The sequence below is a fragment of the Sphaeramia orbicularis genome, chromosome 18, assembly GCF_902148855.1.
Source record: "Sphaeramia orbicularis chromosome 18, fSphaOr1.1, whole genome shotgun sequence".
Taxonomy (NCBI): Eukaryota; Metazoa; Chordata; class Actinopteri; order Kurtiformes; family Apogonidae; genus Sphaeramia; species Sphaeramia orbicularis.
The window spans coordinates 42931835-42958905 of record NC_043974.1 but is presented as its reverse complement, the minus strand read 5'-3'; the positions used below and the strand labels follow the sequence as shown (position 1 = coordinate 42958905).

At 38.1% G+C, this 27071-nt stretch overlaps 1 protein-coding gene across 1 annotated transcript; it reads left to right on the top strand.

Moving 5' to 3' along the window:
• The first annotated feature begins 851 nt into the window (after positions 1–851).
• On the top strand, positions 852–27060 carry LOC115438621 (tripartite motif-containing protein 2-like). Its single transcript, XM_030162360.1, has 14 exons — positions 852–1061; positions 11610–12166; positions 13060–13208; positions 15752–15932; positions 17281–17540; positions 19056–19194; positions 19287–19472; positions 21545–21740; positions 21884–21987; positions 22706–22873; positions 23288–23456; positions 23840–23910; positions 24013–24153; positions 24960–27060. The coding sequence occupies exons 2-14, from the start codon at positions 12068–12070 to the stop codon at positions 25110–25112; spliced, it is 2016 nt and encodes a 671-aa protein (XP_030018220.1). The 5' UTR covers positions 852–1061; positions 11610–12067; the 3' UTR covers positions 25113–27060.
• The last annotated feature ends 11 nt before the right edge of the window (positions 27061–27071 follow it).

Below are 27071 nucleotides of genomic sequence, written 5' to 3'. Positions count from 1 at the left end.
AAGGGTTAAAGGTGGTGTGGTCTTAAAATGATCAGTGTCAGAGATTAAATCTTACATACTTTAATAAGATGAACTGGAAATCAAGTGACCAAAGTGGTGATTAGCTGATGTTTTCAATGTATATGATTAAGTGCTACTACACAGATTTACTAGTTTATGGCGCAACAGCCCAAAAAATTATCCACAAGCCCAAAAAATTATCCATATAAGAAAAAAAGAGAACAGCCCAAAAAATTATCCATATAAGAAAAAAAACAAGAAAAGCTCAAAAAATTATCCATATAAGAAAAAAAGAGAACAGCCCAAAAAATTATACACTATAAGAAAAAAAAACAAGAACAGTCAAAAAAATTATACACTATAAGAAAAAAAGAGAACAGCTCAAAGAATTATCCACTATAAGAAAAAAAGAGACCAGCCCCAAAAAATTATCCACTATAAGAAAAAAAACAAGAACAGCCCAAAAAATTATCCACTATAAGAAAAAAAGAGAACAGCCCCCCCAAAAAGTGTTTTCTTATAGTGGATTATTATTATTATTATTATTATTATTATTATTATTATTATTATTATTATTATTATTATTATTATTATTATTAATTGAAACACTGTTTTCTGTTCTTCGGTTTTATTTTCCTCAGAATCAGTTCAACAGATCAGAGGTAATAGAGACATCATGATAAAGAGAGAGAGAGAGATGACAGAGAGGCTGATGAACCAATCACCTGTCTCCTCCTCCCCCTCCCCTCTTTGTCATTGGCTGATGCTGCAGAGCGTCATCCCTCTCATCCTCCCACCTCCCCCTCCTCTTCATCTTCCTCCTCCTCTTCCTCCTCTTCAGTCTGCTGGTGCTGCTGCTGCAAGCTGCAAGCTACTGGTGTTGCCGTGACGATGATATCCTCCACCCCCTCCCCCTCCCTCCTACACACACACACACACACACACACACACACACACACACACACACATACACAGAGGAGAGGGAGAAAACAAGACGCTATCATGACGCTATGGCTTCAGGCTGGAAAATGAACACACTCTGATGCTGTGAAGAAAACAGGGTGAGTCTGCATGGGTTTAAGAGTGACAGCATGGATGGATGGATGGATGGATGGATGGATGAAGGGAGGGATGGATGGATGAAGGGATGAAGGGAGGGATGGATGGATGAAGATACCAGCAGTATCTGTAGCAGAGATGTGTTTTTGCAAGAGACAGAGGTGAAAGAGGGAGGATGGACAGATCCCTGGGTAAAAACAGGGTGGAGGACAGATGAGTGACTGGAACAGCTTGGTAACGTGTGTGTTTGTGTCGTATTAGGCCTAAACGTTAGCATCCCCAGTGCTAACACTAACAGGAGGTACGTCACAGAAATCAATCTGATGCACTGTGATATGCAGAAACAGGAAAACACAAAAAATGAGTGGCTGTACGCTTAAAAAAAAAAAAACAGACAAAAACTGTGACTGAGGATCATCCACGTTGGTACATCTGTGGTGAACACTGATGGAATGTAATCTAAAAGTATTCACTAGTACAGGTACATTTCCCAAACGTCAGCGTGTATTCCTATTTGGTAGTTTTTCCATCAGTGGACAAACCACCAAACTGGATTAGTGTTTATTGTGTGGTGTTTAGTGACAGCTGGTGGTGAAGTTACAGATTGCAACCAAATGAATCCCCACCCACCCACCCTCACTTACGGTGGCCGCAAAAAAACATGAACGTCCCTCGATAGAACCTGTTTGTTTGATCCAGAACTGGACCACACTCAAACATAGCGGGGACAATAACAGACCTTAACTATTGTTATATAATGAAAACTGATGTGGAAATTTGCCAGTTCACACCAGACGATTAAATCCTTCTTTTGGACTTGATTATGACACTGGGTTACAAAAAAATGTTTTTTTGCAAGTTGTCCAGGTTTTTTCAACTGAATTAGGACCATTTTGCACCGCTAAATCCAAAAATGACATCTGTTTTTCTCAATCAGGTCAGGGTTTTTTAGCTAATTTGATTTTGAAAAATTTGATCTTCTCACAAAATATAATAATTAATACCAAAATAAGATTGGTGAGCACACTTTATGAAACTTGTGACTTGATTCCTGTTAGGTACAATGGTGTATTCACCGCAGATGGAGCAGAATACGTCAGGCTTATTTTTGCAAGATCTTCTAGTTGAAGCCATTTCATTCACCTGTAATATTAAAAAAAACATTCATCATAAATTGGCAAAAGTAAAATCTTCAGAACTCGTTTATTGCAAGAAATATGAAAGAATTTTGTATCATATGATGTGAAAATGCCCATAAATGTAAGCAAAAATGTTCAAAAGCCAATATGTAGCATAGTTCAGAAAGTTGACCTAACTGAGCAGAATTAATGTGATTTTTGGATTCAGCACACCAAAATTATCCTAAATCAGCTCAAAAAACTTAAACAATAAATTTGTTGTTGACCAGTGTAATGTAGTTCACAGGTTTCAAACATACTGGGTCGGCCAAATCCGACCCGCCAAAGGTTTCATTCCAGCCCCTGGGATGAATTTGTGAAATGCAAAAATTACACTGAAGACATTAACAGTCAAGGATGTTAAAATCATTTTAGGTCATTTCAGTCTAAAGTGGATCAGAGCAGTAAAATACTATCATAATAACCTATAGATAAGAAAAATGTAAATTTGTCTCTTTTAGTGTAAAAAAAAAAGGTAAAATTACACAAAAATGTTCACATTTACAGACTAGCCTTTTACAAAAAATGTGAATATCTAAAATGTCTTAAGAGAAGTGTGTGGAATTTTAATAATATTCTCCCTGTTATTTAATGTTTTGTGTATTTGTAGATCCACTGTGATCTCTAAGTTGTGATTCATATGTATAAATGATAAACTAAGGTGAAATATTGTTAAAATTGCACTGATTTTCCTAAAGAATTTTCAGGTTGTTCATATTTGTTCATGTCATGTTCAAGTACAATTTGTAGATGTAAACATTTTCATTACAGAATTTACTTTTTTCATTCAAAAGTTCTTATCCAATTATTTATATTATTTTACTGGTCCGGCCCACTTTGTATCACATTAAGCTGTATGTGGCCCCTGAACTAACATGAGTTTGACTCCCCTGAAATAGTTCATGTTCAAATATGGCAGTGTGTTATTTGCTGTTTTTATACAGATAGACTTTATTTTGAACATGAGTAGGCAAAAGACATTCCAGATTTAAAAGTTGTGCCCATGGGTTCTGTCTTGGTGATCCTGCTTTCTCCCACTGTGCAAAAACAGGCACTTATATGTTAATCAGTCAATCTAAACCAAAAAAAAAAAATTACCGGCAGGTGTGAATGTGACAGCTGTGTTAGAAATAATAGACTTTTTCATGTCGTTGCATTGCCGTGAATTGGCATGTTGACAGAATGGTGCAGAGCAGAGGTTTGGAAATAGTTGCAAGTTTTAGAGTCAGCCCTATGTTCCCCAGAACCAAGGGTAAGGGTAAGGAGATAGGAGATAGGAGATAGGAGATAGGAGATAGGAGATAGGGTTAGGGGTTAGGGTAAGGGTTAGGGGTTAGGGTAAGTCTCCATGAGGCATCTGCAGACCCATGAGCGATCCCACTTCTGACACCAAGTTTCCCTGTGTAATCCCACATTGGTACAGGAGACCATAGGTACCGAGGACCATGGGTACAAAGGACCATAAGTGCAGGGGACCATAGGTACTGAGGACCATAGGTACTGAGGACCACAGGGACAGGAGATCGTAGGTACCGGGGAGCATAGGTACCGGGGAACATAGGTATCCTCCCCAAGTTTACATCTTTGTTGCACATCTTTGGTCTGTGCTTGGCTTAAGACATGGATATTGGTGGCTTTTGGTCTTTTCCTCTTGTAGAAGTACTCCTTAGCCAGTACAAATGTAGCCTTGGGTACATGTCCTCCTGAAACCACTGACCTAATGTCTTTACTGCTTGGAGTCAGAAAAGACATGCGTAATGTTTAGGGGTGTAAGAAAATATCCGTTCTGCAGTATATTGCATTATTTCATTTCACAATACTGTATTGATATTAAAAAGTATTGTATCGATATTTTTAGGTATTTATTCAAATGCACGTATTGTGGAGGTTCATTTTTGTTTTTTGTTTCTTTTTTATTTATATTGTATTTATTATTAATTAACACTCGTTTATTAAATAATGTTAGTTCATTTGTTGGGATCGCACAAAAATACTGTTCTGATGTTAGTTCTGAACGAATAGAATATGAACATTTGAACAGGATCTTAAACTGTAATGTCTGTAAAACAGAATTTCAGTTTGAACACAGCAGAATTTTGTGATATAGCATTGGATCCTGTTGTGATCAAATAAAAATGTGTTTAGTATTTGTGCATATTTCTGGTGTAATTCAATTCTTCAAGGAAATAATCATAAAAAAAAAAAGAAACAAACAAAAAATTGACTTTTTAACAGTATCATGATATATTGTGATATCTTGTATTGTGATCCTAGTATTGTGATTTGTATTGTATCGCCAGATTCCTGCCAATACACCCCCCCAGTAATGTTGTCATATTAATAAACACTGATTGGCCAAATACAATTCATAATTTAATAAAATATTGTTCAAAGTGTCAGCTGCTGATAATGACACATGATAATGAATATTTATGGTAGCTAGGACTCTGAAGGAACTTTAAAGTTTTCCACTGTGTTTTAAACACATCGTTATGATGTCATGGTACAATTGTAATTGATCTAGTTTGTATACCGTGTGTATCTAGATGTGTACCACTCCTGTATGGATAAACATGTGATTTACTTGGTCACATGCACCTTAAATGGCCATTAAATTCTAATCAGCTCATCTTTGACTTCAACTTGACATTTGCATAGACGTAGATGGGCTTTGGACTTTGCATTGACATGAGTTGAGTTTCTGTTCATTGAATGTGACATATTTTTTCCTAACAGACAGCTTGACTGTAGTTGTGCGTCATAATGAAGACAGACAAAACTATCACATTATTCTGTTATGTTATTGGCTGATAAAGTTCACAGCGTCAGGCAGGTGTTTAGCATCAGTTTACCCATCAGCCCTTGTGCTCCTGCTCTGGCTCACATAGTAAAACCAAAACACAAACTCCTGGACTCAAAATGGCAGGTCCATGTACACATCATGGTGGTGCTGTTCTTTTCTTATAATCCTTACACTCATAACATAATTGCCTAAGTCATATTTTTGGTCAAACTGTGAAGTGAATCAGCAGAGTTTGGAGAGTAAAGGTAAGCAGATATCACAATTTGACCAAAAATATGACTTTGGCAATTATGGTATGAGGCTAACGGTACAGTATATGTTCTGTGTAGACACACATAATAAGATTTTAGTGTTTGTTTCACACAGTGAGATGCAGATGCAGAAATCTCACCGTGTTTACATTGACATACTTAAGACAGCTCAACCTCACAGTATGTCAACACACAATCTGACAGGAACTCGACACATAGATTACATGTGAATGCCGTTTTCTTTTGCTCCATTTACTCTATTTTCTTAATTTTACCTTGATGACAAACTACCATTTTTAGAATCAGTGAATAGCAGATATTTTTTGTGCTCCAGGAAGGCTAACGCTGCAGGGCTCAGCAGTACGAACATTCAACCCAGTCGCATCCGTCATTGCTATCACTTCATCAATAAAAACAGAGAAGAAACGTTCCCACGGGAATATACATACAGAGATCAGATTACATGTGTGTACGTGATGTTACCACACTGCACATTTACTGACTGTCTCTTTACAAACCAGTTTTTACGGCCACGTCTGCAGCTTTAGTGCATTTCTGTCTGTTTTAAATGTCAGAATTTTCCAATGGAGTCTGGTGTGTGATGCTGCAACGATAAGTAGCATTTCCATAATATGAGTCAGAGGGATGTGAAGATGGAGAGTCTGTGTTTTGTCACAGCTTTTCCATCATTTTAAATAAATAACATACAGATAACAAACATGTATCTTTTTTCTCAGAAGGTTATACTAGCAGCTGTACATATTTTAAGCAAAGCACCTAAAGAAAACCTTAATATTACTATTATCAGCTACTATTTATTAGAATATTCTGAGATTAAACCAGATCAAGAGTATTTAATTTAAAGTATGGAGACTGTATGGGTTTAGCAGAGGATGTAAAGTCAAGATGCAGAAATTAAACAAAATTTTTTAAAAGGATTAAACTATAACATGACAGCAGCACATGAAACATATTTTGTATAATTCACTACAGTTGGGAGGAAGAAAATGAACTAACACGTTAAAAATTTTCATGCCAGTATTTCAGTACAATACTGTCAGCACAATTAGCTAAAAACATTAGCAAACAAACATTAGCTAATGTTAGCATGAATCATATTGGATTATATGGTATTTCAGCTAGCAGCTAGCTAAATAGCTGTCCTAGCACTAAATAATGTGTTTGGTTGATAGTACTCTTTAAAAAGTAAATTAATAATCCTGTAAATACTCTTGTTAGTGAACAGGTTAACACATATCAAGTATCTGACATTACTTGATATTTGTAAAATAACGTTAGCTTGATGAGATTCACTTCATCCCGTCCCTTCTCTCCAGCTCCACCTTTTTAGCCAAATAACAAGAAAAATAAAAAATGAACAAGGTGGCAATGTCCAAAAGGCTAAAATATGTGACTCTTCAATGTCTTTTGTCTGGTTTCCTTTACTTTATGTGGACAAACAGAGTACTGGTGGTCCTTTTACTAATGCAAAAATTAGAAAACAGCTAATCACAGTAAGCACATTGATGATAGCATGCTAGCAGTTAGCTCAATAGCTAAATGGATGTTTTCTAAACATGTGTAAACTGATATTACTTGTTGTTTGCTATTAGAGTATGTGAAATAAAGAGAACTAAAAGAGTGTAACAAGTATGGGTATTGGGTAGTGTTGTATTATTTCATATTTGTGCTAGCAGTGTATGTACTATAAGCTAAACTATAAGCTAATCTGTCTAGTGGTACCATGCTAGCAGCTGGGGGGAAATGGCATGAAAAAACATTTTACTTCACTTATTTTAAGTTTTTACTGAATCTAATAAGTGAAAATCTTCTAACAGAGAGGTTTTTTTTTTTTTTTTTTTTCAAAATATAGAAGAATACATGTTGTGAACATTGCAGACTAATGTTATTTTGCTAGCTGTTAGTTCATAGCTTGATGTTTTCCTGTTTCTGTTTCCCCATATTCTGTTAAATTGTTATTATAATTTGCATAATTGTACCAAATGGACTTTAAATTAAGAGATAAGAATGTTTCCTTGTAATACATCAATAGCAGTTTGGTAACAGTGCTTTACTCTGCTAACATGTGCTAACAATGCTTTTATGACTGTAAGCTAAAATGTACCATGTTAAGATAAAACAGGTATTTATAATGTTTTCATGAGTCTGCCATGGGAAAGTGTCCTCACACAGATGCAGGTTTTTGTAAAATACAGATGAATACATGTTATTGTAAAACTGGAAGAATAATGGCTGTAGTTGTTTGTTGCTCTGTTGGTGACAGTTACAGACAGTCACCACACAAACACAGCCTCTGTGCCGGCCCATAATCCTTTGCTGCACTGTGCTGCAGAGTATAAAAATGTGGGGGTGCACCAGAGATGATAGTGAGGGTGTCTGTGCCTGAAACAGACTGCAGAATACATTTCCTTTTATAATATAACAGTATAAAATAATAAAAATAAATAAATAAAGATTCTCATATTGGTTTTAGCAAGTGTACATATCAGAAATGGTATGGGTTTTTTTTTGTTTTGTTTTTTGCTTTTGTTTTTATGACAAAGAATCCATCACTTGCAGGCTACTTTGGGGGGAGGAGGTGATAGAAACAGGATTATATTTAAGATCAGAGGCTACTCATATCCATAATCCCTCCCCTGTATGAATTATTCATACAAATGTGCAGTTCATACTTGAAACGTAGATAGAAAACAGTAAAGTCTCAAATGTGAAATACTAAACATAAACAGATACAAAAAGGAGATTTTAATATCATAAAAAGCATAAAAACCTCATCACCATGAACAATTGTTGTGTATATGAATACCACATAATCTTTAGAAACGTCTAGCTTTTCTAAAATCCACCCTGTGTCATTTTACTTTTAACAAATAAAAATCCAATCCAGCTTTATTTGTAAAGCACCACAGTGGACCAAAGTGCTGTACAGAAGAATAATTAAAACCAAAATAAAAGAATAAAATACAGAATAGATTAAAAGACATAGAACTGTACAAAAAAGAAAACAGTGCTATACAGAAGAATAAATAAAACCCAAATAAAAGAAAAAAAGACAAGAGTAAAAAACAAACATAAAAAGCTATACAATTAAAAACAAACAAACAAACAAAAAAATAAGAACAATAAACTTGATTAAAAATGATTAACAAAAGACTCAGGTTAAAAAAAAATAAGACAAAGAAAATACTTAATAATTTAAGATATCTTTCATAACTGCAAAATAAACATGTTTAAATGTCTTGATTTTTTTTTTACATTCAAACCTCTAAACACATTTAAACTTTTTTCTGTCTTTAGATTAAAAAAAACCTTTAAATCTGACAAATAATAAAAACAAAGTTAAGTGTAGATAGGAACATTCTTCTTAACTTCTTTTTATGTTAGTTTTTTTCTTTGTCTTTATGTCAGTGAAATCCATAAAATGTCTATAATGATTTCTTTCATCCACATCCTTAATTTCACCTCAGTTTGTTTGTTTTTTTCCCTCTCATCTCAACTGTGAAGAAATAAACCCTCAAAAATGTTCTGTAATTCCTTTTAGTGTGTCATTAAACATCATGTAAAACAGTAATTTAATGGATACAACTCTTAAATCATCATATTATCACTAGTGTGAAACCAAAGGAAAGCTAAATTTGGGATTTTCGGATTAACGGCCCATGATTGCAGCACTTTTTATTGTAACCCTGCCCCTCCTCCTTTTCGTCTGTTTCCATGGAAACCGCTGCATCGCCCCCTCTCTCTCTTTTTTGCATTGCTTTGAAGACATCTCTGTGACCTACATTGCTTCTGCTACAGGCTCTTCATCATCACACTCCTCACTCACCTGAATAAATGAAACAAACTGACTTCATCCAATGACAAACACAACCAGGGTCAACGGGGATACTACAAAAATGGCTGCTGCAATAGAAACTAAACTCCGATTTGTTATGTTTTTGAACAAAAATACAGAGATTTCTCATGTTTTCACTGATCAAGTCAATATTGATTGGCAAAAATGTAAAATTAAATAGATCAGATTTTAATGGCTGCATTAGTGGTGCCTTCACATTCATGCAGGTCAGTCATATTATGAACTCTGATGAAACCCCAGACGACACAGACGCTGCTTTTGCACCTTTTAGTGATAACAACCTGGAGGGCCTTCTCCATCTGTGACAAACGAACCTGTTGTCCATTCTTCCTAAAAATATTAGACAAACCCTACGAGGCATCCCCCATGGGTTTGTGTTGAAACCTTGAGATGCATAAAATGCCATCACCATATTTGGATTTAGACGACTTAGGCCACGTTCAGACTGCAGGTAAATGTGGCCCAAATCCGATACGTATCCGATATTCTGGAATGTGACCAGTTTGAACAGCCAGGTCGCATTTATCAAACCGTTACGTCATTGAAATGCGATAAACATCACAATTCTGCATCGCAGGAGGAGAAGCAGCGGGAAAAACTTATTTCCTTCCGTAAACACAGTGGGTCCCTGTGTGGTCACGTATTACATCAGGACCTCTTTTGTGCATGTCGGTCACTTCATGGTCGCATTCAGTTCATATTCAAAACTGATAGAAGTCGCATTTAAAGTGTAACATGAACGAGCACACAAAACATCGGACTTCACCAAAAAATCTGACCTGCTGTCTGAACGTAGCCTTAGTTGGAGACGAAGAAGCTGAAAATGGCTGCCAACCCCAACGACACTGACTAATATTAATGTAATATTACATGAATAGAGTGGAATTGAATAAAATAGAATGTTTATCATCATTGTTCATTGTTCAACAATATGTAAAATGTAACATTTCAAGTGCAACATAGATTAGTTACAGACAAGCAACACTATGAAGTTATGCTATGAAGTCATTTCAGATACTTAATAAATGTTAACACATATTGTTTTGCTTGAACAGCAAAGTCAAAGCTCCCGCATGTACAAACTAATTATGGCTACCTGAGCCAATAGCAGGCTAGCTTGTAGACTATATAATTCAATATGAACTAATGCTAACATTAGCTTATGCAGTTATTATGGATAAGACGTGTAGCTCCTTAAACACTACTAACAGAACTGGGCTTCAGGGACAAAAATATGTTTTATTCAGTATAAAAATAGCTCTTGTAAACCTTGCTGTAGACAAAAGAAAACTTTAAATATCATTGTTAGCAATGTAGCAGCAAGGTGTATACTGCATTTTCTCTAGTTGTTTTGATTAAGGGAGTTTAGGTTAGAATTTTATTAGTTTCTTTGCAAAGTTTTAATAAATATATGTTTGTTATTTTTTATTTATTTATTTTCGTTGTTTATAATTGTATGTCTTTTTAATCTATTTCTGTATTTTATTCTTTTATTGGGTTTTATTTATTCTTCTGTATAGCACATGTTTCTTTTTTGTACAGTTTCTATGTCTTTAAATCTATTTCTGTATTTTATTCTTCTATTTTGGTTTTAATTATTCTTCTGTACAGCACTTTGGTCCACTGCAGTTATTTTAAAGTGCTTTACAAATAAAGTTGGATTGAACTGGATTGGATTTTTGGTTCACCTCTGATGCAAAATTAAAAGGATTCTGCTGCTTTAACAACCATCTTGACCACCTGCCCATGCACCAGTGTCTCTCCAAGTGTTTGCGCTAATACTCAAAGGTTAACTGTGTATTCTGTATATATGAACTAATGCTATGGAATATGTGGGTGGAGCCTTAATTTTTAAAATGTTTCTAATTTTATGAATGCTGGCACTTTACTTCTTACCCAAGAACAACAGTTGAAAAAAAGCTTTTTTGCTAATACTGGCACGTTTACAGATATGTTCATGAATGTGTGCTGTCCCTGCTAAATAAATACATCTTTACTGTGAATGGAGTCGTCATCACGCAGACTTGTCCTGGTGTTACAGCCTCCGTCCACCTCAGCTGCCCTCCTCTGGTCCATTTCAGGGAATCATATTTCAACACATTTAACCACACGTCAATACTCGACATCAGCTAAAGAGTGTGTGATCGTACTACAGTACATGTTCTTCTCTAGTGCCATAAGTATATAATTGTAATATTAAAAACTGTGAAACGACTGCCTCTCAGATAAGACTTTGTACTGGAAATAAAGCCTCTTTTTGGCAGATGTTTCCAGTCCAGTTCAGTTACAACCTTGTGTGAGAACCTCTGTAGTCTGGAAGCAGTGGTTTACAGTGTGTGTATGATATCACATGAAACACTGAATTTAGGAGCTTTAAACTTTTTGTTGTCCATGTTTATCTGCTTTTCCGTCTAATCCTCCTTCCTCTCTTCAATCCACAGGACACAGCAAATCCTGTCCTCAGTTTGAACCTTTGCCGAATTAAATCAACTCTGAGGTTTGTCGCTTTCCCTTCAGATCAGACTGAAAGAGGATTGGGCAGCAGATTCTCCTCACACAGACCCAAGACAGACATTTTATATGACAAATATTTTTGAATGTCTGGATCCCTTTTTACCTCCAGGAATGTAGAGCGGTAATATTTCTGAAGTGAACTTGAGGATTGTGGACTAAACAGAACAGGATCAGAAGTGGAACTGGATTCCAAAGGAGCTTCTCTCAAGGTTGAACTTGAATTTTCCTCTGCTACAATATGGAATAAATGTTGAGAGGGAGTAAAAACACCACCCAAACTGACTATAAGAACTCGTCTAGCTGAACGTCCAGCCCCTCCCCCTGGCTTCACAGCGGGGTAAGGGGTGTGTTCGGAGGATTCCCCCCACCAGGCTGCTGCTCGCAGATGGAGGCCCACCAACACTCCCCAGATAGCAGCAGTGAGGAGTGCACCGTCCTGGAGGCGCCGCCTGGAAAAAACACCTGCACACAGCATGCAGGGAAGGTCAGCAGTGAAAACACTCTAAATCAGGGGTGTCACACTCACTTTCTTTCAGGGGTCACATTCAGCCCAGTTTGATCTCCAGTGGGCCGCACCGGTAAAATAATGCATAATAGCCTATAAATAATGACAAGTCCAAATTTTTTAATGTAAAAATAACATTAAATTATGAAAATATTTACATTTTACAAATTATCCAAAACAAAAAAGATGTGAATAATCGAAAAAAAAAACCTGTAATTTATGAAGAAAAAAAAGTACAATTTTATCAATATTAGGCCTCAGCCTATGGTTTCTACATGTGCATTACAGATCAGATCTACTGAGGCACAAAACAGGCAGAATATTGTTAAAATAGCACTTAGATTTTAAACATTTCAGGTCGTTCATATTTGCTCAGGTTATTGATGTTTTATTATTAAAGGATTTCAGAATTTAAAGTTCTTTGCAATAAATCAAAGAGAAAAAAATGGTGTTGCCATTATTTATAGGCATAATGTCATATTATTTTTTTCACATTAAACCAAGTAGAAAATTTGAAATGAAAATACATGATTTATGCTGAAAAAAAAAAGCAAAATACACAGGATAATATTATAATAAAAGGTGATAAATCACTTAGGAAAGGTTAAATAGAGAGAAAAATTCATTTGAAACTGCCACAAAAGTAACACTGGGTCTTTCTCAGTTAAAGTTGGGTTGTGTTTGTGTCTATGAAGGTTCTGGAGCCTGGAGTAAAAGCTACAGCTGATACAAAACAAAGACTAGCTGGTGCCAGGATATGATTAGTCTATGATCTTTTGTTCACAGGTCCTTAAAACAGAACAAGACTGGAGGTCCAAATGTTGCAAAAGTGAACATATTTACCCTGAACTGGTCTTGTTTGTCTTCTGCAGGTGGCAGAACTCTACTGTTCAGCCTGTGAGTGTCCTCTGTGTGAGGACTGTCTGTCTGAACATGAGGAGCACCCGAAGGTGGCGCTCAGCCGAGCCCTGGAGCAGCACCGCAGCCTTCTGCAGGACGGTCTGGAGGCGGTCCAGAACAGGTACCACCCACAGGGACACAGGGGACAGGGGACAGGACACAGGGGACAGGGGACAGGACACAGGGTACAGGGGACAGGGTACAGGACACAGGGTACAGGACACAGGGTACAGGGGACAGGACACAGGGGACAGGGGACAGGACACAGGGTACAGGGTACAGGGTACAGGACACAGGGGACAGGGGACAGGGTACAGGGGACAGGGGACAGGGTACAGGGGACAGGACACAGGGTACAGGGTACAGGACACAGGGGACAGGGTACAGGACACAGGGGACAGGACACAGGGTACAGGACACAGGGTACAGGGGACAGGGTACAGGGTACAGGACACAGGGTACAGGACACAGGGTACAGGGTACAGGGTACAGGGGACAGGACACAGGGTACAGGGTACAGGGTACAGGGGACAGGGGACAGGGTACAGGGTACAGGACACAGGGGACAGGACACAGGGTACAGGACACAGGACACAGGGTACAGGACACAGGGTACAGGGGACAGGACACAGGGTACAGGACACAGGGTACAGGACACAGGGTACAGGGGACAGGACACAGGGGACAGGACACAGGGTACAGGACACAGGACACAGGGTACAGGACACAGGGTACAGGGTACAGGGTACAGGACACAGGGTACAGGGGACAGGGGACAGGGTTTGGGTTCTGCAATTGGCCTTAATTTTGAAAGATGATTTTGAATTAGTTTGAGTAATTTAACTAAAATCCCACTTAATTATTTTAGATTTTGTCTAATTCCATTTAAAAAGTTTATTTATAATGTGTGTAATGGTAATTTTACATATACTCTATACTACATATAAGACTTTTTGAACTCTGATCTTTTTTTTTAATTTGAACTCTGAACTCTTTTTTTTTTATTTGAACTCTGAACTGTTTTTTTTTTGGAACTCTGAATTATATGAGACTGGGTTTTATTCCTATTAGACAAATGGTTGTTTTATACTCTGTGTTTGGTCTGTTTGGTCAAGGACTCATGGACAGCTGTGTTCAAAAAGAGGCGCTTTCTCACAGAAGTTCTCTCTTCCTGTATTCCCAGACATTCCAGCCCGGCACAGACTTTTTTTATTAGTTTCGTATCAGAGACAATGACAGACTGTATTCTTTTACACTCCTGCAGACAGCTTTCACCTCAGTATGATCTGTACCTGGAGCTCCAATTAAAATACACAGGAAGACACTGATTGTCTAATGACCATTTTTTATTCTAAGGACGAATAAGCAGAGTATTTTTTTCATAACATGTATCTGAAGTGTTTCTCTTCCATTTTCTGTCTTCAGTTGCTCTTGGTTTATCATGGCTGTTGTGCAGTGTTTAACATTCACACAAAACTATCAGTTCTGACTGGATCTCTTCCCAAATTTGTCCCTCCCTCACATTTTCACCTCATCTTTAACTGTTGATGAAAAGATGAGATGAAAATATCATAGTTTTTGTCCTCATAAATGTATCCATCCATTTGAGAACAGTTAAAACACAGTCAGATCAACTATCTTTTGGTTTCTTTGACATTTAAAAACCATTATCTCAGGAACCACTGGACACATTTGGCACAAACATTAACTACTCTGTATAATCCACAGTCCAGTGACTTTAGCCCATTTTCAGTGATGTCCAAATATGTACTGAACATTATCATACCCTTTAAAGCTGACTTAAAATATTCCATAATGCATTTTTGAAAAGTAGTGACCACAATATGTACACAACTATCAGATAACAATCCCATAATGTAGGAAAGGAAGTAGGTAACATCTAAAAGCTACACTTTGAACAAAAAAAAAAAAAGTATGAGTAGGAAAACCACTATAATGAGACTCCACAGCTGTCACAGTAATATTTCACCTTAAATTATTATTTTTTCTCATTTTTGACATAAATGTTCGCTTGGATTCAAGGATCCAGATTAGATATAGTGTCAAGACCATTGTGAAGTCACAAAACAAATGTTTGGTCATAACTGTTTATAACTGAAGGGCCTCCATGAGCAGATGATGATGCAAGAACAGTGGATGTAACAGGACACACTGACCTCTAGTGGACAGGAAGAGAAATGCAAATATCAGGTTCAATAGAGAGATATTTTTTTTTATCTAAGTAAATTATCTAGATTTGACCTAATAACATATCCTATTCATGCATGAATTATGACTTTTGTAAAATTTTGATCATTTTATATATTTTTTAAAATTTCTATCCGATTGAACCTGGGTATATTACAAAGACAGGGAGTAAAAAACTCAAACTGATGCTGATTGAATGCATGAGAAATATATACAAATTCATGATTCCTCTGTTTTACTCATCCTTAGTTCATGTTTAATTTCTTGTTAGACATAAAAATATAATGATTCCAAAGATGAAACCTGAAACCGGATTGTTTTGTGCAGACGACCTCTGACCCAGTTCAGAAATGGTCAAGTATCAAACTGATTAAAAAAATCACATGGACATTAGATCCTAACATTCAGATCAGTTGAAATCTGTTTTGTTTTTGTTTTTTTTATGTATCTTCACAGACTCCCTCAGGTGTCAGACGCTCTGTCCTTCATTAAGGAGATCCTCCAGCAGCTGACCAATCAGAGAGCGTCCATCGAGGAGGACATCCAGTCCAGCTTTGAGGACCTGCATAAGCAGCTGGACGTCAGGAAGAGTGTCCTGCTGATGGAGCTGGAGGTCACCTACGGCCTCAAACAGAAGGTGCAAAACTTTTAAACAGTGTTACTACTGTATGGAAAAAATATGTCCAACAGATAGGCAGAGCTGACCCTTCACTAAGCCCAGCTTTGTCCAGTCCTACGTTAACAGCTGTAGGTCCAGAAGACGATTAAACACCAGAACCAGTGAAGTTCCATAAACTGTGCACATGGTAAATCTGACAGCAGATGTCCTCAAAGGTTCATTTTAAAAATATAAGGGGATGTTTTCAGTCTGCAAGCTTTTATTTGATGGCATTCTAGTCATTAGCCCACTATGAGGCAAGTGCCTATTTTTGGTCATTTCCACACATATTCACATTACAAGTCAGTGACAGCAACAGTTCCAGTCAAAGTCTTCATTAGTCTCCTTTGGGACAGAGGGGTCCACCGCACAGACGACACATACCACTGATACAACAATAAAAATAACAAACACCCAGAATAAAAAATAAACAAGTGAAATAAAAGTGCAATGCATTATCACATTGGTTAAGAACAGTGAGGACAGTGAGTCCACAATCTCAGGTCCAGTGTGGTCTACAGGGTCTGTAAGGTCCATGTGGTCTACAGGGTCTGTAAGGTCCAATGTGGTCTACAGGGTCTGTAAGGTCCACCTCTACATGAACAGTGAGTGTACCTGCTTTGTTAGGTACCATGAAGTAATGGTACTAATGTAAGGAATGATGTTCAAAGGGATCATGTGGATGTGGACAGGTGTCTGGATCAGCACGCATGGGGGTCTAATGGGACAAAAGTCATGTTCTAATGTTCTAAAACACCTGATCCTTTCACATTACATGTGTTTTTCTTGTATTTTTCTATATACTTCTTGAATTTTTGTAAATTTTTTTAGGCCACATACAGGTGAGGAGCCAAATATGGTAACTCAATTCACCTTGATTTTCTACATAACAATACAAACTAGAAGCACTCGGAGAGCGTAGACCTCCGCCAAGGCAGATCACACACACCCCCAATCACCACCAAAACAGTATCATTTGTTCCTTGTGCCAGTATCAACATTTCCTGAAAATTTCGTCAAAATCCATCCATAACTTTTTAAGTTACCTTGCTAACAGACAGACAGACAGACAGACAAACCCCAATGAAAACAGAACCTCTGCCGTCCTTGGCGGAATTAAAAATGGAAAATTTCTCAAAAATAATAAAGTCTTGTTCTGTCCTCCAATAACACACTGAGGCTGACATTTTGAATTTCAGAGTATTTCTATGAGTGGACTACTAAGGGTTAAATTAGATGCTGGCCCCTGAACTACAGTAGGTTTGACAGTCCTGTTCTATATCTATAGCACAGAATACACTCATTTTAGAATGGTGTGTGTGTGCAGGTCCTTCAGGGTCAGGTGGACAGCCTCCTTCGGGGTGAGGGGGACATCATGACCACCTGCTCCCAGACGGAGGAGGCGCTGGCGGGTGAGGCGTGCGTGGCCAACCTGCAGACGGAGCGTGAGCTCGGCGAGAAGCTGGGGCAGCTGGCCGGCCTCGGGTTGCCATGTCAACCAGAGGAGAACGACCAGCTGGACCTGGTGTTGGAGACGGATGGGCTGAGGAAGTCCATACACAACCTGGGGACCATCGTCACCACCAGGTGACACTGTGAACCCATGAAGACCCAAACACCCACTGATCTAAGCTGTTTAAGACCTGCTGATCCACGAATACAGAGTTTTTCAACCTTGGGGTCAAGACCCCATGTGGGGTCGTCTGGAATTCAAATGGGGTTGCCTGAAATTTCTAGTAATTGATAAAAAATAAAAACTTACTAACAAAAAAAATATATGGTGAGTTGAGAGAGACAATCCCAATCCATTAAAGACATGACAAACTCTGAAGCTGAACCTGAAGCACTGTGGTACTGTTTATCTTTCAAATGTTCATCGTGGCCAGTTTATATACATTATGTTGCCTAAATGTCATCAAAAATTTACATTTATTTGCAACATAGTACAGTAAATTATTACATGAACAAAAACAAATTCATTTTAGCAAAAAAAAGTCTTCATTTTGAATGTCTGGGGTCACAACCCAAAAAAGGTTGGGAACCACTGCACTAATCCTATTATTACAGGTAAATAATTGGTGTAAAATACAGTTCTTCATCTTTTCATGGTCACCAGATGTGACCCATTGGGACGTTCAGAGGCTCTGTAGTTACCGTGGAAACACCATCATCTTCTACAGCATTAATTCATCAGTAAAACCCATGAGGTTGGATCAATGACAGTGGATGGACACTGTGATATCTTTGCTGAAAAAGTCACTTTTTCATCAGTTTTCTCTGTTTCTGATATAATAACAGTCAACTTTACTCTGAGCTTTTATGAACATCTACATGACCATTAAATTAAATATAGGAAAATACATGATTTACACTGAAAAAAACACAACATACAGAGGATATTATAATAAATGGTGATAAATCACTGAAGCAAGGTTAAACCTAGATAAAAATGTCTTTGAGAACTGAGACAAAAGTAACACTGGGTCTTAATGGTTTAATATATTTAGAGTCTATACAAATAAACTATAATCTACGGGTTTTCTATTCAGTTTGTTTTACATATCGTTAGCCTCAGAGCAGAATTATGCCATATTTTTTGTTGAATTTTACTATTCCATTTTGCATCATTACGTCCTGAAAAAAAGCTGACTTAAGCAATTATGCTATAAGGCTAATGAAATGTACTTTTTACTGTTATTTATTTATTTATTGAATATTACAGATTTTTTTCTTTACTTGTGGTGTTAGATTGAATTTTTTATATATTCTAATAAGTGCTTTCATTTATAAGCTAAATAAGGTCTGAGGAATGACAGCTCCAGTCTTTATGTGTATGTTTATACTTCACACTTTTAGACAATGACATTAATTTTCCTAAAAGTAAGTTCATAAAATGTTTTTCAACCTCTGATGGTGTTTTGTTCTTAGGTCATTACAGACAGTCAAAGTGGAGTCATGTGGTTCGTGTTAATACAACCAAACACAACAGGGCTTTTACTTTGAAAATCCTGAACACCGTCACAGTAAAATCCTAAATACAGATTCTCCTCTTCTGTATTTGCATCATAGTGTGTCTAACTCTGACCTCCTCCTCTTCCTCAGCGCTGTGGCGAGCCAGAGTGAAGCCATGGGTGCAGGTTTGGAGCAGTGCGTCGTGGGACATCCTGCTTCTGTTACCATAGTGACCAGAGACAAGTCGGGAGGAGCCTGCAAGAGCGGCAACGCAATTCTGTCAGCAGAGGTTTGTTTGAGTCGACTCACATTCAGAGCAGCGGCAGAAATGTTTGGGAACATCCATGAAGTGAAGGAATGTTGGGTGTTTTCTTTCTGCAGGTTTTCACTCCAGACGGCAGCATCGTGGATGGAGAAATTGTCGACCACAAGAACGGGACGTACGAGTTTGTTTACACGGTGCCAAAGGAAGGCGACTTCTCATTGGCTCTCCGTCTGTACGACCAGCATATCAAAGGAAGTCCCTTCAAACTGATTGTCACCAGGGCCTCAGATCTGGAGGTGGAGGTCAGTTACTGCGTCACTGTTAACCCTGTAAAGCCTGAACCATTAAATCACTGACAGAAAATTCCAGTTCTTTGAAACTGGAACCTTTATTGGTCCTTCTGAACAACCAAAAAATTCATTCATTCATTATCGGAACCCGTTTTATCCTTACCAGGGTCATGGGGGTCGCTGGAGCCTATCCCAGCAACTTATGGGCAAACGAGGTATATGTATGAGTTTAAATTTTGTATCATATTTGATACATCGGGTCTAAATGCTCAAATATTATTTTTGAACAAACAAAACATAATATAATACAAACATGTCTAACAAATTGGTAATTCCTTTTCAAAATTGTCAAAGTTCTGCCTCCTTCCTCATTACTGACAGTCTTGAAGTGTCACTGGAAAGGCCTCTGGTGAATGAACTCCTCCCCCTGGTGGATTATCTGTGTATTGCATGTATCTAATTGTATACATCAGGTTTAAAATATCACACTGATCATGTAGAAGGCTTCAAAACTCATGTATCAAATATGATACGTTAGGTGTTATAGGGTTAATATTTGTAAAGGATATGCTGATCGTTATCTCCCCCCAGCATAGAGGGGACGTAGCAGTCGGCATGTTTGTCCATCTGTCCATCATCACCATCTCTGGAGCATAAATGCAAAACTAATTTGAAGGTTCTGATTTATGGTAGAGCTCAAACTCCAACATAAACCACTCCATAAGGTTCTTCACTGGTCACTCATATTCTAATGTAACATTTTGTATTTGTCATTTTTTGCCCGTTTTATTCATATGTATATGCAAACAGAGGTATTCAAGATAAACAACAAATCAACAGCAACTCTCAGTCTAAACCAGGGTTTCTCAACGGGGGCAGTACAGTCCCCCAGGAGGCTTTGGAACACCATTGGGGGGCGTTTGGAATGAGAAAGCTAAAATAGCCGAAATGGGGGGCGTTAATCTGTAAAAGTATCAATATCAAGCAGCATGTTATGTCAATGCTGAGTTTCCATGCCCCCCCGCAATAAGGTACGTTGTGGGCCCCTGAACTTCGGTGGTAATGTCCATTGCCCCCCCACCCCAACCCCCCCGTCACAATGGGCACCAACTATGCAACGAATATAAGCTCTGTCAAACCAACCCCCCCACTCACTACATGGTAATTTCACAGTTAACATCAGCAACATTCAACAAACATGTGCAGAGAAAAACGCCACAAACGAGTGAAAAATGAAAATATAAAGAAAAAAATAAGAAATTTGGTATTTACATAAATATTTACATAACCCATAAAGACCCAGTGCTGGTTTTGTGGCAGTTCCCACATGAAGTTTTCTCTATTTTTTTTAACTTTTCTTGAGTGATTTATCAACATTTACTCTAAAATTATCCTCTGTATTTTGCATTTTTAAGTGAAAAATTGGTATTTTCCGATATTTAATGTACTGATAATGTAGAAGTTCATTAAAGCTTTGATTAAAGTTGAGGGTTATTACATCCAAAACAGAGAAAACTGAAGAAACAGATTGTTTTTTCTGCAAAATCTATCATTAACTGAATATAAACTCAGTGTGTCCATCCACTGTCATTGATCTGACTCCATGGCTTTTACTGGTGAATCGATGTTGTAGAAGATGACAGTGTTTCCATGGTAACTACAGAGCCTCTGAACGTCCAAACGGGTCATATCTGATGACCATGAAAAGATGAATAACTGCAATTTACACCAGTTATTTACATGGATTGATAGGATTAGTGGATCAACAGGTATTAAACAATTTACATCAGTGGATGGTTTTGGTCGATGGTGGTTCTTTGGGTCTTTATGGGTTAAATAAAGAATTAGAATTAAAAATTAAGAGGGAATGTGATGACAAGATGTTGTACCTAAGTGACCAGATATACAGGTCATAATGTTCTCGCCAAGTAGGTGGTCTGGTCTTGGTCTTGACCACAACACCAACATTTAGCATTTGATAAGGTTTTGGTGGCATCCTGAAATAAGCCTAAAGACTCCCAGGCTGAGTTCTTAAACCGTGGCAGAGTACCTGTATATGACGTACTCTTCCTCCATCCCTCCAGGTGTCTCCCTCCACCACCACAGCCACCAACTCAGCAGCCAACGCCACCCCGTCCACAGGCTCCTCTGAGGGGGCCAAGAGACGAGGGAAGTCCCCTGGCCAGAAGAAGAAGGGTTCTAAGAGGGCCAGTAGTGCACTGGGCACCCCACGACGCAAAACCCAGAACCCTATCGAGGATGATCTCATCTTCAGGATTGGTGAGGCATTAGTTTGAACTGTGGAATGAAAGTAAAATCAAAGAAGGAAAGAATCATTAAACTCCTGGAACAATTAGAACTGTAATACTTGTACCTCAAACACAAAATAAGTTATAATAGATTTTTTTTGGTCCTTTATCTAGGCACAAAGGGAAGGAATAAAGGAGAGTTCACTAACCTTCAAGGAGTGGCAGCCTCCACCACTGGGAGGATACTGATCGCCGACAGCAACAACCAGTGTGTCCAGGTAAAAAACACAAATGAGGACAATTGGAAAGTCAGGATTTGTAAATACAAAGAAAGTTTAAATGATACTGATGATGCAACCTAGACCTTTGGCCACCAAAAACTGATCATCTGGGCAAAATTTGAAGAAATTCTCGAGGCATTCCTGAGACTCCTGTTCACAGGATTGGACAGACAGCCTGTCCTTTGACATCACACCATGAACATCACTGGACCACCAAGATCCTTGAATTTATCCTGGAGTCCATCTGAATGTTTAGGCCACATTTGATTATAGTTTGTTAAGACATTCCTGAGTTTTTAAATATATGAGGGACCAACAGACAAACCATGAGATGTGTGGATCGAAAAGTCAGTCAGGAGTTGATGGGTTAATTCTTGGATTTATTACTTTATTTTTACAGAAAATATGTAAGGCCTCTACTCTGACAGTGTTTAAGTCTGTTCAACTGTACATAGAACAACTGAAAGGGTTCTACCTGCACTCTGACCTTTTACTTAATTTTAATTGATTATTATTTATGTTTTATTGATTATGTTTTAATTCTAATTGTGTTTTTAATCTGTCTCTTTTCCATTTTTGTAAAGCACTGTGAATTGCCCTGTGTATGAATTGTGCCATACCAATAAATCTGCCTTTGCCTAAATACAAAAAGAAAAAAATAGTCGTACCAGATGTAGTACCAAGCTTGTGTGCTTTCTTTCTTGTGTCCCTCCAGATTTTCTCCAACCAAGGTGAGTTCAAGAGTCGTTTTGGGGTGCGGGGCCGGTCGCCAGGACAACTGCAGCGTCCCACCGGTGTTGCCGTGCATCCCAGTGGTGATATTATCATTGCTGACTATGACAACAAATGGGTCAGCATCTTCTCCTGCGAGGGCAAGTTCAAGGTATGTGTGGAGAAAGCAACAAAGTAATATTAATTGGTTTTTTTGGGAACATTTTAAAGAAAATCAAGGATGTGTCAAGGTGGAAAATAATAACTTTAAATGTAATAATAATAATAATAATAATAATAATAATAATAAAAATACATCAAACTTATATAGCGCTTTTTTTGGACACTCAAAGACGCTTCACAAACAAACAAAACAAAAAGAACAGAGAGAAAAAAAAGAGGCTCACAAAAATGCAAGTTTGAACAGGTGAGTTTTGAGTAGTGATTCAAGTTTTGTATTGAGTCTGAGTTCCTGATGTTTTGTGGGAGTGAGTTCCACAGGGTGGGGGTGGCTGCAGCGAAGGCTGTTTCATTGAAGTTAATATCATATTAATGAAATGTTTTTTCCAATGAATTTCCTCTCCAGGCTAAGCTCGGTTCTGGTAGGCTCATGGGTCCAAAGGGCGTGTCTGTGGACCAGAATGGTCATGTGATCGTGGTTGACAATAAGGCATGTACGGTCTTCATCTTCCAGCTGACTGGCAAGCTCATCACCAAATTTGGTAGTCGGGGCAACGGGGATAAGCAGTTTGCAGGTAAGTATGAGTACTGAGGTTTAATTCCTATCAGGGTCACACAGCAAGAAATACAGTATCTTATCTATCTTAGACTTTCTTAAATGGTATGTCCCTCAACCCTTTGACTATAAATCATTTCTGTAAAGCTCAAAATGTTTGGATTGAACAACTCCACCCGTGGTGTAATGACCTATGATGGCCCATAACCACTAACTACCTCATACACCCTCTGCATCTCTGAATTCAGCAGTTCTAGAAAGAGAAGTTCCACATGTGTGTAGATATAATCATAAGAGGACATTACAGTGCAAATACCAGTTACAGTGGAAAACAGTTTGTCTACACAATAAAAACGTGATTAAACTCAGTTAAGGCCCTGTATTCTGTTTCTTGTCCCAAAGGTCCTCACTTTGCGGCTGTGAACCAGAACAATGAAATCATCATAACTGACTTCCATAACCACTCTGTCAAGGTACTGGTTTATTTACCTCATTTTCCCACAGATCCATTTAGACTGCTGTTCAGGTCTTCACCTCTTTCTTGTATTTCTGCTTTTATCTTTCTTCATGGTTAGGTTTTTACTCCAGAGGGGGAGCTGGTGTTGAAGTTCGGCTCCAACGGTGAAGGAAACGGTCAGTTCAATGCTCCCACTGGTGTAGCCGTGGACATTAATGGGAACATCATCGTGGCCGACTGGGGAAACAGCAGAATACAGGTACGACGAGAGAGAGGGGATAACAACTGGTACAACTGGTACCTGAATTTTACCACAGGTTATCGTTATACTGGTAATAGTTACACCCCTAGTCTGGACATGTCACCAGTTCACTGAGGGACATGTCTGTGGACGAGGGGAGGAACCCACCCAGGCATGAGGAGAACATGCAAACTCCATATGCAAACTCTGGGAACCCAGGACCTTCTAACTGTGTGGCTACAGTACTAACCACTGTACCACCATCCACCCTGCATTTCCATGACATGAACAATGCAGAATGATGACAGTGTTTCAGTATCCCACCCCTGTGACGTCAGAACAAATGACCAACATGTGAAATCAGTCCATTATTGGAGTCGTGTATGATTATTACCTCCACCAAGTGTAAAGGCGGAGGTTATGTTTTCATTGAGGTTTGTCTGTCTATCTGTTTGTCTGTTAGCAAGATAACTTAAAAAGATTTGGATGATGATACTGGCACAAGGAACAAATGATTAAATTTTGGTGGTGATGGGAGGGTGATCTGCCTTGGCGAGTGTTTTTCTAGTTACCTCTGCCAAGGATAGCGGAGGTTATGTTTTCATCAGGGTTTGTTTGTTTGTTTGTTAGCAAGATAACTCAAAAAGTTATGGAAGGATTTGGATAAAATTTTCAGGAAATGTTCATACTGGCACAAGGAACAAATGATTAAATTTTGAGGTGGTGATGGGGGGACAGACGACTGATCTGCCTTGGCGGAGGTCTGTGCTCTCCAGGTGCTTTTCTAGTTGTAATAATGAAAACCCCCTTTGCCTCTTTCCCAGGTGTTTGACGGCAGCGGCTCCTTCCTGTCCTACATCAACACATCAGCGGACCCTTTGTACGGACCTCAGGGTTTGGCCCTGACGTCAGACGGACACGTGGTGGTGGCCGACTCTGGAAACCACTGCTTCAAAGTCTACCGCTACCTGCAATGATAGAGGCCTGAGCCGCGACCGAGAGGCGGACGACAGGTGTAGGCTGAGATGTCAAATCCAATGAACCCCTGCATGAACCTCCACGGATACCTGTAATGATGAACGGGAAAGGAAGAGGATGAGAGGCGCTTCCATCATTACACCATTAAAGCCCATTTTAGAAGATTTTATTCATGATCAGTGTTTCTGCACAGACTCTGAAAGGGTCGACCATGTAATTGGTCTCAATTGTCTTAAAAATGGTCACAACACCGATACAGAAGTTGTTTTTTTTGCCTTCATGGAATATCTGACAAATTAGAAGAGATGAAATGCAGGAGTAAACGTTTCGAGGGAAAAACAATTATGCAATGATGGATTCTGTCCAATTCTAGAAGTCTTATACTGTCTTCATCCTGGGATTTGAAGAAGGAAAACAAAGGAAGAAGAAACTCATCATCATAAATATTGGACCAGGATCAAAGATGCAACAAGGGCGTGGATATAAAGTCTTAAAAATACTGGATGGGGAAGAACATGCGTCTTAAATGCCTTCTCATATTGTATGTAATAGACAAATGAATGGAGTATGAGCTGATAGAGTTCTGCGTCTTGGTTTGATTTTGTACCATATTTTTGATTTATCACACCAAAGCCTGCTCTCAAAACTGGTACTTAGATTGGTACTTAGATAGATTGGATTGCTAATGTTTGGTAATGCTAATGGTACCAATTCTAAGAGCTTGATTGGATGTCATGAAGTCCACACCATCTGAGCAAAGGGAAACTGTCAATACGACGTCATGTTAGACTAAGACCCAGCCCTCTTTTAAGCCCTGGTCCATTGTTTGTACATAAGGATTGTCTGAATATGGAATGTTTATTTAAATCTTTGCGTATGCTAGCATTTTTTTCAGGTAAATAGATTCATGATTAGAACTTATTGCTTGACTCTGATTGTCTGATTGATTGATTGATTGATGAATTGGGTTGATTGGCAGTAGACTTTACAAGCAGCAGTGTCTATCAATGCTCGGTTTGGGTGTTAATATATTTTTTCCGGTGAAAATGTTGAGGAGAACAAAAAGTCTATAAATCTATCATATATATTTGTGAAAATGCCTTTAATAATATCATGTAAAATGTTTCAATAATCAGCATATTTGGGCTCAGTAAAATTTTTACACTCTTTTCCGCCCGTCCATCTGAACAACGACGACAAAAGGCCAGTGAATGGAATTCTAGAATGTTCCAGTTCATCCTAAAACATTGCTAAGGATTCTAGAATTCTTTAAAAAGTGAAAAAAAGCGCTTGTCATTTCGTAATCTGTACTGGAAACATCCTTTTCTGTGCACGTGTAAAAATGCTACGTCTTGTCACCAGTATTTCCAAGTAATTTATGGGAATCACGTCACAAGTTGTTACAGTAATTATAAGATTAGCTGGATATATATAGATATTTTTGTTTGATTTTTACAGTCACATTAGCTAACATTAGCTAGCGAGGTAACAGCAACAAACATTAGCTAGTGAGGAAAATTTGGTAAATGTTAGGTAGTTACATTAGCTAACCACATTTCCAGTACAGATCGAGTCGCGACAGTGCTTTCGCTTGCAGAAAAAACTGAATATTTTGTCATAAAGCCATAACAGAATATGTGAAGTGTCTCAAAGCATGTTTCTGTATACTGTAAGTGTCAATCGTACCACCCCTGGGTTTCAACTCTTCCATTTTACAAACAGATTTACAGTAAATATAAGTACAGTAGGATGTGAAACAGCAAAACAGTTACAAAATAAGTGCTATATAATAAACAATCGATATACAGCATTTACATCACCAGTCCTTAAATAATCATTATTATTATTGGGCAAGAAACACATTTAAGTTACGCACGTAAATATCAAAAGTCGTTTCTCACCAAGCGTGGATTTGCGTCTTCCGGAATGTTATGTTATTTTGAGAAAGAAGAAGAAAA

Coding starts and splice junctions, on each gene's coding strand:
- LOC115438621 (XM_030162360.1), top strand. CDS start 12,068: ATGGAGGCCCACCAACACTCCCCAGATAGCAGCAGTGAGGAGTGCACC. Junction 21,741..21,883: donor TGATCTCATCTTCAGGATTG/GTGAGGCATTAG, acceptor TCCTTTATCTAG/GCACAAAGGGAAGGAATAAA. Junction 23,911..24,012: donor TCCATAACCACTCTGTCAAG/GTACTGGTTTAT, acceptor CTTCATGGTTAG/GTTTTTACTCCAGAGGGGGA.